Source organism: Fukomys damarensis, unplaced genomic scaffold, assembly GCF_012274545.1.
Source record: "Fukomys damarensis isolate Sample0158 unplaced genomic scaffold, DMR_v1.0_HiC HiC_scaffold_39, whole genome shotgun sequence".
Lineage (NCBI taxonomy): Eukaryota > Metazoa > Chordata > Mammalia > Rodentia > Bathyergidae > Fukomys > Fukomys damarensis.
The window spans coordinates 106,253,975-106,269,760 of record NW_022900951.1 but is presented as its reverse complement, the minus strand read 5'-3'; the positions used below and the strand labels follow the sequence as shown (position 1 = coordinate 106,269,760).

The 15,786-nt window shown below is 49.3% G+C and overlaps 1 protein-coding gene across 3 annotated transcripts in view; it reads left to right on the top strand.

The window, feature by feature from the left end:
* The window catches only part of Elf4 (E74 like ETS transcription factor 4), a 42,068-nt gene that overhangs the window by 18,970 nt on the left and 7,312 nt on the right, over window positions 1–15,786 (top strand). Inside the window, exons 2-5 of one of the 3 annotated variants that reach the window (XM_010608001.1) lie at window positions 8,814–9,056; window positions 10,537–10,603; window positions 14,406–14,577; window positions 14,947–15,039. In XM_010608001.1, coding sequence (XP_010606303.1) covers window positions 9,043–9,056; window positions 10,537–10,603; window positions 14,406–14,577; window positions 14,947–15,039 — 346 coding nt within the window. In that variant the 5' untranslated portion in view covers window positions 8,814–9,042. Of the gene's footprint in view, window positions 1–8,813; window positions 9,057–10,536; window positions 10,604–14,405; window positions 14,578–14,946; window positions 15,040–15,786 lie in introns of those variants that run through there. The other 2 variants (XM_010608002.1, XM_010608003.1) reach the window with 2 other exon arrangements.

Genomic DNA, 15,786 nt, shown 5'->3' with positions numbered 1-15,786 from the left:
TTGTAAAGGACCATACAGTAAATATTTTAGGCTTTTCAGACCAAACAAACTCTTGTCACAACTATTTGCAAAGTAAAAGCAGCCATAGACAATACATAAACAAATGATTATAGCTGTGTTCCAATAAAACTTTATTGTTGGGTACTGATATTCTAATTTCATATCACTTTCATGCTTCATGAAATATTATTTTTATTTGATTGTTTCTCCAATCATTTAAAAATGAAAAAAAAAGTTATTGTCAGCTCATAGGCTATACAAAAACAATGGATCCAATTTGGCATGTGAGCCACGATTTGTTAACCCCCCTACTTGGGCCTAAGAAATTAAGCTAATGCCAAGCATGGTGGTGCACACCTAAAATTCTGACAACCTGAGAGGCTGAGGCAAGAGGATCACAGATTCAAGCCCAGCCTGCATAGTTTAATGACTTAGTGAGACCCTATATCAAAAATAAGAAGTAACAAAAGGTTGGGGAATGCAGTTTATTGCTAAGGCCCTGGATTCAATTCCAAGTGGCAGAAAAAAAGGCCGGGGGGTCAAGCTAAGGTGTCATAAGAAGGGAGAAGAAAGTATGCCAGGTGGGGAGGAAGCCTGTAGGACTTTGAAAACGGAGTGACATTTGCTTCAAAACTTGTCGCGTCGAATTGGACCCGCAGAAGTCGAGGAGGGGCATATTACGTCTAGGGACAGTGTGGACAAAGGCTCAGAGGTGGGGAGGTCACTGTGGAAGTTAAATGTGTTCTGCACATGTGTGGCCTCATTGTTATTTGCCAGCCCTACACCTTTGACTGCTGCCGTTCCTGCCAGAGGAAAGGGTTGGCTTTGTTGAGGATGCCTGGAGACAATGAGGAGGGGAGGAAGAAGGGCCACCTGGGAGGCACTGTGACTAGATGTGTGACCTTGAACAAGTCACCTCCCCTCCCTCAGAAAATCAGTGCCTAAAGTTGGGTAATAAGAGGGATTTGTGCAGTGATCTTGGGGGGGTGCTTTTAGATTTAACATCCTGGGACTCTGGCTCCAGGACAGGTCTCAGTAGTGCGAGGGAGGGGAGGAGGAACCCAGGCCTGCAAGCAGGCAGGCGGGCACTCTCAATGACTTCCGGAACAGAAGCTGCCATCCTGGTCTGGCCAGGCACTGATAGGCTGCTTCCTACCTCATCCTTTCAAACACCTTCCCTCCTGCCATGGGGACTCTAAGGCATCGGCCTTGTGCCTGGAGTGCTGCTATTCACTTTGGCTGGCCTGGGAAGTGGACAGGAGGGAAGGGGACGTTATCAAGGGACACCCAGGGCCAAACATGAAACAAACCTACCACACACCTCCCATGTGGGGTGGAGACCTGAAGGCTCCCCTCCTGAGCAAGGAGCCTCCCTGTAGTTTCTAGGACACACTCTGCCAGGGGCTTTGACAAAGAACACTGTCCCTTCAATAAAAAGTTATCTGACTTAATATCCTGTTGGTGCCGAGTCACAGATTACTCCAGCTTCTAAAAACTTCACTAATAGATTTAATTAGTCTCTGGTCAGTGTTTCTGTTCCCACCCTCCCTCCCCCAGCTATGGAAGCAAGCAGACCTTCCTGGGGGCTGGGTAGGGTGTGCCTGTCCAAGTCACTGTCCATTCAGCACATGCAGTTCCGGCACCATATTGAATTGCACTGTACCTACAGCACCAGGCCAAGCCAGCTCATGTGACCACTGGACACTTGGAGGCCCTTCCTGCCCAGCAGCCCCAGACTCAGAAAAGGTGGAAACTTGGCAAAATGCCTATTTGAGTCCTCTTCCCCTCCCCCACACACTTATTAATCCTGGGTTTTAAAAGATAATCCTAGTTTCAAAGTTTCCAAGCCAAACTCTGTGTCTGGCTACGTTTCCTCCCCTGATCACTCCATGTGTTTTAACAAGTTCCTGTGGGAACAGCTACACAACTTGGGATCTCTGCAGCTCCTGTATTATTCCATAGTCCATTATTTTTTCCTTTGGGGTGACTCTGCCTCCTGGGTTCCAGCTGCTCCACCCCGTCTCCTTCCATTGCCTCCTCTCACGGACTCACTTTTATACCCAGACCAAACTGCTCTTCCTAAAGAACTGCTTTTGTTGGACCAGGGATTTAGCTCAGTGGTGCCACCACCTGCCTCACAAATGCAAGGTCCTGAGTTCGATCCCTAGCACCAAAAAAAACAAAAAAACTGCTTTTGTTGCCTGGTGTGGTGGCACATGCCTGTAATCTCAGTGTTCTAGGAGACTGAGGCAGGAGGATGACATGTTCAAGCCCAGCCTGGGCAATTTAGCAACTTGGTGAGATCTGCCTCAAATTTGTAAAAATAAAAATAAGAAAGGGCCTAAAATAGGGCTATCGTTCAGTGTAAAGGACTTGGGTTTGATCGCCAGCGTTGCCAATTGCCCCTACTGCAAAAAAAAGAAAGAAAGAAAAAGAGAAGAAAGAACTGCATCTATACACCCCTCCTTTGCTAAAGAATCACCACTCCCAGTTGCTCTCCATCTTAAATTCAAATCTTCTGTCTGATGGATCTAGAGCCTCACTACTCTAACTCTCCAATCAATCCTCTCCTCTCTCCCATGATCATACTGGTTTATCTCTACTATAAATTATAGATGTGTGTATGTTCTGGGGATTGAACTACATCCCCAGTCCTTTTATATTTTTTATTTTGAGACAAGATTTCAGCTAAATCATCTAGGCTGGGTTCAAACTTGCAATCCTCCTGCCTTAGCGTCCCAGAGTTACAGGCGTGTGCCACCACATCCAGCTATTTTATTTCTTACTTCATTTTTTTGAAATAGGGTCTCACACTGTGTTGGAGAAAACTAGAATGGGGCTGGTTTAACCACACATTTTAGAGCTGTTGGTCATGGCCCCTCAGCCTTCGTTTCATCCCATCATCTCTACTTTCCTTTCTCTCCGTCTTGGTAAAGCCCCTTTGAATACTTACCGAGAAGAGTGACCAAGGTCCCAAAGTCACAAGTCGGACCAGGAACTGGAAATTACTTTGGGGGTGTAACAGGGAACTTTTGCCTACATCAATCAATGCCCTTTGCAACAGGCCCTGGAACTAGGTAGGATGTCCCCTGTTTGGCACAGGAGGAAGGTGACTTGCCTGGGTCTCAAGGCAGACTGAGGTCTCTTAGCTGGAAAGTCCATGCCCTTAAGCTTCGCAGGGACTTCCAGTGGCCCCTCCTAGGTTGTAGCTGTCAGCCAGCCCATCACACTGGTGTTCACTAGCCACTCCTGGCTTGGCATAGATGCTCCTTTTACTGCCGTGGGTTCTCTGTCATTGGCCGGGCGCCTTTGGCCTTTCCCATGTCCCCGAACACTAGGGATGTGGTGGCTTCAGACACCTCCAGGGGGTGCTCCTTTCGCTTTCTGAGGAAACAGGTTCCCTTTGTCAGTAACCCTCCCCACTTCCTCCCCTGTTGGGGCTCCTGTAGAGTTCTTGCTACATAACCACAACCCGAAGGGCTGGGTGAGGTGACATGGGGGTGGGGGGAGAGAATAGGGGACTGAGTGCTCCCCTCTGCAGGGCCCCTAACAGGCAAGGAGTCGGCCCTTTCTTAGGCAACAACTGGAACCCCTCCAGCCTCACCCTGTCTAGGTTCCAAAACCAATGGGAATGATGGCACAGGGTATAATGGGGTCCAGCCTCCCTTGCTTTCTGAAGGTCACCTGAAGCTCATCCTCCAGATTTGTCCCCTCCCCTTTGGTACTGGGAATGGAACTCAGAGCCTGGAAAACATGTTAGGCAAGTGGCCACATCTCTGGCCCTAAGTGCTTTTTAATTTGCAAAGTTCTTTCCTAGTCATCCTCTTTATTCACCCAAGACTCCCTGTTCCCCCACTAGGCCTGGATTACCCTCAGCTCTCACCCACTTGAAGGATGACAGAAGCCACAACCCAGAAAGATGACCACGTTTCCAGGGTTACCCTGCTTGTGGGCATGCAGCCAGCACAGCACTTGCCTCCTGCCTACTCCAACCCCCGCTTCCTGGGCCCTTTATACCCTGGGTGAACCATGAGTCTTCAGGAGAAAGAGAACATCTCCTAGGGCCTGCCATCTCCTGCAGCCTTAATGGCCTTCTGCCTTGGGTCAGATTGGGACATGGGAGGGCAGGACTGAGAGGAGAGCAGAGGACAGCTGAAGGGGGCAGCTAGGGACAAGCTCTGAGCCCACCTGGCCATTGGAGTTGTGACAAGCTCTCGCTGGAATCAGGCAATGACAGGGGCAAAGAAGGGAACTGGGTTTCTTGTAAATACGCAGAGAGAAACCCCAACCAACAGAGCTTGCAAAATCTTTCTTTTCCTCTTCCCTCTTCCTGATTTCATCTCAAATGGAGGGGGGGCGGTGGAAAGAAAGGGATGGAGAAGGAGCTGACAAAATAGCTGTGGGCGGGCCCCTGCACTGGGCACTTGCTCAACACAGAGGATTAGCTGGCTGATTGGAGTCCAGCCCTAACTGGGCCAAGATTGTGGGTGTGAGACCTATGGATGGCTTCATTCTGCTCTGTCCAGGAAGATGGCCTGGAGCCCTGACGCTGGCCTGCTGGCTGTTAAATACATGCCTCTGCTCCTGTGGTGCAGCAGGCACCTTCACTGGTGGATGTCTATTAGCTGGGGGCAGGGCTGCTCCTGGGGTAGTTTCCATTTTGTTTGTGGCTGTGGGGGAGGAGTGTTGAGGGAGTGGGAAATGGCATGAAGGAAATGGTCACTTCCTTTCCAGGGAATTCCAGAAAGGTTTCATGGAGAGCGAGGTATTTCAGGAGAATTGACTCTGAGGGACGAGGAACTGGAGGAGAGTTTCACTGTGTGGCCCAGATGACCATCTGGCTCCCATGTTTCCTGGCATGTGTGAAAATGCCATGGGTGTTACCAGCAATTCTGTAAGAGCCAGTGGCTCGGCTGAGCGGGTGTAGATTTAAACGCACTCCATGGAGACTGTGGACGTGGCTTTCACATTGGGGCTGTTTCCTCTAGAGGACATCCAGATGGGTGGGTGCTGGACACTCCTTGATGTGTTCCAGCGGCAGCCCTCAGAAGGGTCTATACCTCTAAAGGGAGCTCAGTTGTGGTGACATAGAAGCAGCCCAAACCACTTCTATTTTGCTTTGGTTTTGCAATGCAGTCAGAACCACAGAGAGCCAGAGGTGTGTATTTGCAGGCTGGGAACGCAGATGCCTTGGCCTGCTGTTTCCTACTGTGGCATACACTCACGCATGGCAGCTTCCAGGGGCCATTTATCCTCACAAAGCCGTCACTCTTGGCCCTGCTAGGACAGACAGTGGGAGTAGACTTTGGAGCCGGCTGTGAGCTGCGCAGTGGTGGGGCAGGGCAAGGGAGGAATTTGCTGCCAGTCAATTTGAGGGTTCCCAAATAACTCCATTCCCTGAAGCAGGTATCTGAGTGTGACCCCTGAACCCCACTCGCCAGTGAGGCAGTGTCCAGGGTTTTAGGCCACCCAAACTGTGTCCAAGCCAGAGGGCTCTGGAAGGACCCTAGCGAGGGGATCCCTGGTGTGGGACCCTCTGGCCTTTGGCAGGGCGGGCCTCTGTGCTGGTGGCTTCTTTGGTTTCAGGTTCCTGGGAGAGGGAGGTTATTTTAAGGGACTGGGGGAGAGTGAGTGAACATGCAAATGAGCCTCTCTCCACCACTCACTTTCAAATCCTCAAACATCTGAAGTGGGAGGGGGAAGCTTTCCGAACTGGAAGGTTCCATGGGGGATGGTTCTCAGCCTTTGTCAAGAGAGCCCTTTATACCCCTTCACCTTAGCTTCAGGCCTGGGGCGGTATGAGATCACTAGGATCAGCATCCTAAGACCTTACAACCTTGCGCCAGAGAACCTACATCAGTGGGTCCTCCATGCAGTGCTTAAACATGCAGTCACAGTGAATTAGGCCACGGTGGTCATCTCTCTCACATCAGACCTCTCCCCTGTGCACTGCCAGTCAAGGGTTCCATCCAACCCGGTGCGGCGCCCTCCGTCTCCCCCACCTCCCTAGCCCAGTGAACTCGTGGTTCTCGCCCCAACGACCCACAGGCCCCGTACCTATTCTGGGGCTGGCCTTCTCTCGCTGGGACACACACAGTAACAGCGGGGGCCCAGCAGAACCCCAGTGAGCCCAGCCCGCCTCCACCTCACCGCAGCTTCTCTGAACCAGAGCCAGCATGAGTGGGGGCTTGTCATTCTCACAGGCAGCTCAGGCCGCCACTGCCACCACTACAGCCTGGGAGGAGGAACTGATGACGGAGCCTGTGGCTTGGCCAGCCAGATCAGGCAGCCCTTTGACACACAGAGGCTCTCATGCACGTATCTTCACACTTGGGACACACGCAAACACGCTGCACGTCCACAGTGAGCACAGATCACGCACCGGGTAACAACACAGAAATATACCAACATAACCTCAGAGCTTGCGTATTTCTCTCATTCTCCTGTGACAGAGTATAGGATGCCCACCTATACTCATGGTCACAGACTTCGCAGAAAATGCTGCACTCACAGATGCTGACTGATCAGTACCATTTATTTGTTTGTGCTTTCTATTGTCCCCTCTTTCTTGCATGTATTCCACAATCGGGTACTGAGTGTCTAGGCTACTTAGCCAGCAGGGTGCAAGGTGCCAAGGTTTTATCAATGACCAACACAGTGGTCCCTGCCCCCAAGGAAGCCACTGTCCAATGTGGCAGGTAAGGAAGGTCTATAGACGTTTCCCAAGCAAAGGGCACCGACAATAAACTTGCAAAAAAATTGGAAACACTGGCCTGTGAAGAGAAGCAAAGAGACAGCAAACCTGGAAGGAAGGGGCCATAGTGGAACCACCCTGGGGAGAGATGGATGCAGGAGTTTGTTTACACAAAGTGGAATTGTGTGAAAGTGATCAACCTTCATTTAATGAGTAGGATCTTGGGGGCAGACAGAAGGGCTTGTGGGAGGGGAGAGAGCTGTGGAATTTGGGCCTAAGAGCCCCCTGGCACTTAGGCTAGGGGAGACAGACCTTCCAAGCAGAAATGACCCAGGCTTAGGAGCCCAGGCCAAGGAGATAGGGTCACAGGAAGGGGAGTGGGAGGACAAGCTGGTCTGAAGGCACCTCCCCTGGTCCTACTGCGGATCTGGCGCACTCTCCTTCATCAGAAGGGTGACTCAGACCCCACAGGTACAAAGGACCTGAGCTGAGTGACTTCTCCAGTTGTTCTACTGGGGTGGTTAGAAAGGTGTGGGGGCGAGGCTGGGGGTGGAGAGAGGGCGGGGCCAGGCCTGTGGGCTAACGGAAAGGAAGTGGGAGAGGCTCGGGGTCTCCTGTGGGGGAGAGCGGGCATCATGGAGGGCACCCATGGTCCCCCTCCCTTCCCTCCCTTTGCCCCTCTCTGAAGTTCCTCATTTCTTTCTGGGCCAGGGTAGGGTTTACCACCCTGGCACTGCCCAGGGCGTGTCTCAGAGGTGGGGTAAAGTGATTCGCTCTGACTATTGTAGGTGGACCCAATTCTTCATGGTTGAATCAGGCTGTTGGCATAGACATGCACACACTAAAACACATCTCACACCCCAAGTGCGCCTGAAGGGCCAAAGATGTGGTACCTGGAAATGCAGAAGCCGTGTTCAGGGGCCCAGGAGTGGGGAGGGTGGAGCTGGGTGAGCAAAGGCTTTGGGGGTGGCCAAGGGTGTGACCGAGCACAGTCACAGGGCGCTGACAGTGGAGTGGAGGCAGGGAAGCAGCCAGAGGCCCTGATGCCATGCGAGCGAGCATCAGGAGAAGAGAGTCGTGTGTGGGCTGCAGTGGACAGAGATTTCCTGGAAAAGGGGCCTCGGCTGGCCCCGGAGGATGGGGAAGATTCCTCTGCCCTTCCCCCAGCCAAGGCCCTCCTCACAAGTTCCCAGGGTGACAGTTCAGTCTTGAAACTGAAAGCAAAGCTGAACCAAGAGCACAAACCCACATGCCTCAGCCTCACAGGGACCACCCTCTCTGGTAGGCGGTAGAGGAAGGGGGTGCAAGGCATGCATATAGCCCACCTGTCGCATGCCCCCCCACTCTGGCCCTCCACAGAGAGACACTTCTTCCTCAGGAGATTCTGCCCTTTGGAGCTAACTGGCCACCGAACTCCCAAGGTACACTGAGCCTCAGAGCACCCTGTGAGGCCTGTGTCCCCTTCACACCCCCGTGAATTCTTTCCTAAGTCAAAGGAGTTATGGGGATTCTTTACACCATCACCCCAGCCTGAGGTCACCCAGGCTGGTGCCCTGCCATTTCCTGTGGCCATTTACTGAGAATAAAGAGCCCCAAGTCAGCTAGTATAGTTCCACCCTCCCTGTAATCTCAGTACCCTGGGAAACTGAGGTAGGACAATGGCAAGTTACAGCCTAGCCTGAACAACTGTTTCAAAATAAAACAAAAACAAAATAAACTAGGGATGTAGTTCAGTGTGAAGGCCCTGGGTTCAATCCCCAGTAACACCATAAATAAGTAAACAAATAAGTCCTAAAGCCCTCTATCTGTTACCCTTTTCAGGAGAAGGGGGTGGGGAGAGGGAGGGACACTGCATGTCTTTGGGGCTGGCCAGAGGTACAGATGCTGGTGACCCTGACTGGCACTAAGGTTCAGCTTCTTCCTGCTGAAAACAATTCAGCGAACTCTCTCTTTTCCTTCCTTCCCTGCTTCCTTTCTTCTCCGTTGGCCTCCCCTTCCCACCAGCCCTGTACTGGTCTTCTGCCTGGCATGACAGGGTCCCTCAGGTTCTCCAGCTGTCCTGGCAATGGAACCAAGGAAGCTGCCTTACTCATGGTCCCCATCTGTCCCTTCTCCCTAGGTCGCTCCTGTGGTTGGCCCAGCCCAGTATGCAGCCTTGAACCTGCTGTAGGCCACCACCCACTCCAGCTCTCTACGTGGCTGGGGGAGGCACTAAGCATCTCTTCACCCACAAAGCACAGCAGCTCCGGAGAGCTTGGGAATCCTGCTGTCAGCTCTCGGAGCAGACAGTATGGCTATTACCCTGCAGCCCAGTGACTTGATCTTTGAGTTTGCAAGCAACGGAATGGATGACATCCACCAGGTATGGTCCCAGAGAATAAAGTCCAATGGGTTGGCTGGCTGGCTATCCAGTCAGTATATATTGATCAAGCACCTACTATGTTCAGAGCACTGGACCTATGTGTCAGGCAGCTTGCGCACCAGCTCTTCACTCATATAGCCTGTCGGTGGTCATCAGATGGTCATTCAGGGAGCTGGCTGCTCAACAAACCAAGAGGCTGCTAAATAATCAGCTGGTCAGTCAGCAACAATGACTGAAGTTGCAAGGTGTGCTCTGATCACCATAAGTGTTTTGATCATTTCCTTCACCTGCACTATTGCACTGAGAAAGGTGCAGGGATGACCACATAGCAAGAGGGCCCCTGTTAGGCATGGTGGCACACACCTGTAATCACAGTACTCAGGAGCTGAGGCAAGAGGATTACCACAAGTCTGAGTCCATCTTGGAATAAGAGTGAGTTCAAGGCCAGCCAGGAATATTTAGCAAGACCCTGTCTCAAAAAAAAAAAAAAAAAAAAAAAAAAAAAACCAAAAAACCAAAGGGGGAAAAAAACCAAACAAACAAAAAACCAAGAGGGCCCCTGCCAGCTGAAACTGCAGGATGGAGTCCAAGCTCTGGCATCTTCAGATACCTGGCTCTAGTCCAGTTGATGGATTCATTCACAACTGTCTTTTCATCCTCTTTCTGAGGATTCAGGATAAGCCTAAGGGTTCAGGTAGAAGCCTCTCCTCCTAATCTATAGAGAAGCCTCAAGCCATGGGGTCTTGTAGCGGAAGGTTGGAAAATAGGATAGCATTCTGGCATTCGGGTACCCATTCCTCCATTCCTTGTGCTGCTAAAGAGGTCAGATTTTCTATGCACTTAGATGTCCCCATTGGATGGAGTCCTGGCACCATGCATCACTACCCTCCATTCCCCCTCCTTCTACAAAATAGAGAAAGAAGAGACAGCCAGGTATGGTAGAAGGAATGGAAGAGTTGGAATCGAGAACCCTAGGTTTTGATCCTAGTTTGGCCACAAAGTCACCTGGCCAAGCCCTGTCTCCTATGTATCTGCCTATCATCTCCCTACCTTCTCCAAGAGATGTGCCTGGATGATCTCTGACGCCATCCCAGCCTAAATGATGCCCTCTATCCTAAATCCTTGCAAGGATAGAAGGCTGCCCAATCTCTGGTGGGCTACCAAAGGCTGCCCTCTAGGGCTAGGGATTTTGGCTCAGTGGTTCCACCACCTGCCTCACAAGCGCAAGGTCCTGAGTTTAATCCCTGGTACCAAAAAAAACCCCAAAAAACAAATAAACAAACAAAAAACAAAAACAAAAAAACCAAAGGCTGCCCTCTAATGGGAGTCAGGTGCATTGTACTTATAGTCCCGTGTTCTTATCCAAGGTTGCTCAATTTTGTTGAAAACTTCTGGTGGGCTTCACATGAAGGAGAAAGGAAGAAAAATCTAAGCTTACCTGGATTCTCAGTGCTACTTGCCATTTTTCACTTGTTTCTAGTTTGCTCAGCAACGTTTCCTGTCTTCATAGAGGCTGTTCTCATCTCCCAAGTGATCCTCCACCTGCAGTAAGAAGACTCTCCTCCCAACCTCCAGAAAAGGCCAAAGCCAAGGGTGTCCGAAGTTTCTCCCTTTTATGCTTTTTGTCTACAACATCTCATATTCTTGTGTCCTTCTCACTGGCATAGGAGAAAAAAGCATTCCTCTTCTTTTCCCTACCCTTGTACTTGATCTCTTGCCTTTTTTAAAGATCTCAAGCCACTGATTACTCCTCCTTTCTCTTGTATATCCCGGACCTCCCGCATCTTTCTCTTCATATTAGAACAGCCTCAGGTCTCCCCAATTCTAAAAGACAACCTTCCCTCCTTTCTGCTCCACTGTGTCAGAATACCACCTTCTTTTTTATTTATTTATTTATGTGTGTGTGTGTGTGTGTGTGTGTGTGTGTGTGTGTGGTACTGGGGATCAAACTCAGGACCTCACACTTGCCAGGCAGGCCCTGCGCCACTGAGCCACATCCTTGGCCCTCATCCGTATCCCTTTTTATTTTTTATTTTGAGGCAGAGTCTCGCTAAGTTGCCCAGATGGGGCTTGAACTTGCGATGCTTCTGCGTCAGCCTCCTAGAGTGCTGGGACTATAATCTAATCCTTTCATTTTTCTTAGGAAACAATTTTTATTGTGAAATTTATCATGAATACAAAAGAGTACATAAATCATTGATGGGTAGATAGACCATAAAGTGAACACAAGTGTACTTGTGACCCAGGTTAAGAAGTAAACCTTATAGTCTCCTAGAAGCCCTTAATACCTAGCACTCCATGAGAATTTACTCTATGCTAGGTCCTGTTTTGAGTGCATAATGTGTATATATCTGTTTAAACAACCCTATAGGGTCCATAATATGAGTATCCTAGTTTTATAAATGTGAAAAGTGATACACAGAAATATAGGTAACCTTTCCTAAGGTCAAACTACTAGTAAGTAGCCTAGCTTGGTTTCTTTCTTCCTTTTTTTATTGTTTTTTTGTTTTTTAAGACAGGGTCTCATTGCATACCTCAGACTGGCCTCAAACTCATGGTGATCCTCCTGTCTCAGCCTCCCAAGTACCAGGAGTGCTGGGACCACAGGCATGTGCCACCACGCCCAGCCTCCAGCTTGGTTTCAAGCTCAAGCAGTCTGGCTCTAGATCAGCACAATCTGACAGAATTTTCTGGAATGCGAGCAATGTTGTTCTATATTTGGGTTATCTAGTGTAAGTCTATCACATGTTGCTACAGAGTACTTGAAATGTGGCTAGTGCGCCTGATGAACTGAAGTTTTATCTTCCATTTTTTCTCCTTGCTAGGTCTGGCTTCAAATTCACAATCTTCTTGCCTCGGCCTCCCTAGTGCTGGCATTATAGGTGTGCATCACTATGTCCAACTCTGAAGTTGTACTTTTCCAAAATTGCCATTCCATTTAAATTTAAAGTCACCAGTGGCTAGTGGCTGTCACCATAGGCAGTGCAGCTCTAGACAGCGTACCCTGAGTACACACCTGATCTTGCCTCAGTCCAACCTCTCCAAACCCTATGTCACCTGGCCTGGGACCCTGGCACTCCCCTGAAACCATGCCAGCCAAAGCAACAGTCCAGTGGCTAAATCCAGAAGCCTTTAGTCAATCTATACGCTTCTAAATTCCTTGGGGACATGAGAAGAAGGACCATTCTCAGTCTTTTTTCATGAACAAAAATTTAACATTCTCATGAAAGAAAAATTGGAAAATACAGGAAAATAAAAAGGGACTCCCCCACACCCTTTTCTTTTGTGGTACCAGGGATCAAACTCAGGACCTTGTGCTTGCCAAGCAGGCGCAGTGCCACTGAGCTACATAAGATGTACAGTGGATGTTGGGAAATGGGAAGAAAGTGTTCAAATGGGAAGGGGAACAAGGGAGGAGGGAGGGAGAAAGGAAAGAAGGGACAAGGAAAAAAGTAAAAACAGAAGGAAAAAAATGGAAACGAAGCTTTTGTACATAGGGAGGGGAGGTGGCTTGAGGGGGGAATGGGATAAAATAAAATAAAAATTATTTTTTAAAAAAAGGGAGGTAAAAAAAGCATCCAAAGTCCAATAAGCAAAATACAACTACAATCGACATCCTGGTACATTTCCTTTTTATCTAGATGTTTTTTAAATGTCAGCTGTGGGCCAGGGTTGTTGCTCAGTGGTGCTGTGCCTGCCTGGCAAGCACAAAGTTCTGAGTTCGATTCCCAGTACCAGAAAAAAAAAATGTCAGCTATGGTGGTATACATCTGTAATCTCAGCTATTCAGGAGGCTGAGGCAGAAGGGTTAAAAGTTCAAGGACAGCCTGGGTAACTTAGCAAGACCCCATTCAAAAATTTTAAAAAAGGGATATAGCTCAGTGAATGAGTATCCCTGGGTCCAATGTACCCCCCCCACAAACACCAGGACTGGGTATAGCTCAGTGGTGGAGTGCTTGCCTAGCATGTATGAGGCCCGCAGTTTGATTTCTAGCACCATGAATGGATGAATGTGGGGACTGGGAATTATCACAATATATGCACTGAAACTCACTGAAATGAAACCAGGGGGCAGGGCGAGGCAAGGAGGTCTTGGGGGCAAATGACCAAGGTATATTATGTGTATGTATGAATCTGCCAGAATGAAACTCACTCATCTGTGTAACCAATACGCCATAATAAAGAAGATGTGAAACAAAAAGACAGGATTGGGGTGTTGCTCAGTGACACAGCACTTGCCTAGCATTCATGAGGCCCTGGCTTCCATCTCCAACATTGCCAATAATAATAATAAACAAATATGATTACACTCCTTTTTTATTTAACTTTGCTTCATTTCAGAACAACGATGCTCTCTGGCAGCTGAATTCTCACCCCGATTATCTTCTCTACTCTGAGGGGTTTAGTGGCCACCTGCTTTCTTTTGAGCTCTGAGACATTTGTTTCTGACTCCCTGATATGCACCTCCATTTTAGATCTCCCCAAAGTACCTCAAACTCACATATCTAGACGTTATCCCTTATCTTTCTCCAAATACCTCATTTTCCTCCTCCTGGGTCCACCCTAAATGTGAGCAGTAACCCCAATTACCTGCTGAATCAAGCTGGCAGTGAAACCCTCTCCCCAATCCAGGCAGGGATTGGCTCCAGCCTTGGTGCCTCTAGCATGGCTCTGAGTTCTTCACCACAGACTGAGCCCTAAAATGTCTGGGTCCCCAACCATGACCCTAGGCTGAGTCGCTCACTCCTTACTCTTACCTTTGCCATCAACCGATGCTTTCCCACTGGCCTCATAAGGAACCTAACCCTTCACGTCGACTGAGTCCCACCAATTAAACATGCTTGCCGGGCCTTGGAGATAGCTGAGCAGTACAGCACAGTCCCCCAGCCCCAAGTACTAGAGATGGAACCCAGGGCCTCACACATGCTAGGTGAGTGCTCTAAGACTGAGCTACACACCCCCAATCCTTTTTTAAAGTTTCATTTTGAGACAGGGTCTCCCTAAGTTGTCCAGGCTGACCTCAAGCTTGTGATTCTCCCTCTCAGCTTCCCAAGGAGCTGGGATTACTTGTGCCAGTGTAACAGGCTAAGGCTCTGGGTTTGGTTCCCAGTGCCATTCACACAAATGCTTGTCTTTGATTGAGTGTAGGTTGGACAGAGGTGGGCCATCTCTTTTAATCAAGAGCCCACTCAAGGCATCACCTAGCCAGGCTGGACTTTAGAGCAACATCATCTCAAGCCCTGAGGGCTCCAAGAAGTAGGAATTGCCCAAAGGGCCAAAAGCTGATAGGGAGGGCGGCTTCCCGGAAGAGGTGGGTAGCCTTGAACCAGATCCCTATCTCCTCCATAGCTGGAAGACCCTTCGGTGTTCCCAGCTGTGATCGTGGAGCAGGTACCCTACCCCGAATTACTGCATCTGTACTCAGGACTGGAGCTGGACGACGTTCCCAACGGCATTATAACAGACGGGACCTTGTGCATGACGCAGGACCAGATCCTGGAGGGCAGTTTTTTGCTGGCAGGTCTGTTCCCTTTCTGGGCAGGGGAGGTGTGGTAGAGAGAGGGTTTCTGTCTTGGGGAATGGAAGCCCACGATGGCTGTGAGTAACCCTACTCAGAATGGGCAAGGCTTATAACAAAAGGTTTGTGCTGCTTCACAGAAGAGAGAACCAGCTCAATTCACTCCAGCTCTCTAGATGAGGAAGAGTGGAGAGCCGCTGTGTGTGTGGGGGGGGTTAGGACATGAGGCATGCTGGTCCCTCTCAGGCTGTTCCTAGGGTTCCTGTGTCTCCTCTTCTTACCACTCTTGGCTTGAGTTGGCCCTGATTACAGCTGTACTGTGCCCTGAGGGAACTTTTCTTCTCCCCCCCACCTCATGAAATGTGGAACCAGATGACAATGAGGCCACCTCACACACCATGGCAACCACTGAAGTCTTACTCAACGTGGAATCTCCCAACAACATCCTGGATGAGAAGCAGATATGTAAGTTTGAACCCCTGTGCTTTAACTCAAGACAACTAAACAACTCCCTTTTAAAATGTCACATCCAGTTGGGTGTGGTAGCGCAGGGCTATAATCCTGCCACTCCGGGAGGCTGATGCTGGATTTCAAATTTGAGCCCAATTTGTGCAAGCTAGTGAATTAGTGTAACCCCACCTCAAAATAAAAAATGAATAAAGGCTGGGGATGTAGCTCAGTGTGAAGGCCGTGGGCTCAATCCCCAGTCTATCATATGCGCGCACACACACACTAATCTTGGAGGCTGAGGCAAGAGGATCACAAATTTGAGTGCAGCCTGGGCAATTCAGTGGCTTAATGAGACCCTGTCTCTAAGTGCAAAGGCCCGGGTTCAATCCCCAGTACCGCATTTTTTCCAGCTTTTAGTTTTTTTCTTGTCCCTTCCTTCCTTTCTCCCTCCTCCCTCCCTTCTTCCTCTTCCCATTTGAACATTTTCTTCCCATTTCCCAAAATCTATTATACCTTTTAGTCCTTATTTCAACTCTGGGTTTTTCATACCAGATAAACAATTTGGTATTTAAATATGTATGTCTGATTTATTTCACTGAAGATTATGTTCTCGGGCTGCGGATTTAGCTTAGTGGTTCCGCCACCTTCCTCGCAAGCACAAAGTCCTAAGTTTGATTCCCGGTACAAAAAAAAAGAGAGAGAGAGAGAGAGTATGGTCTCAAGGTGCACCCATTTATTTATAAATGTCTCAAGCTTATCATT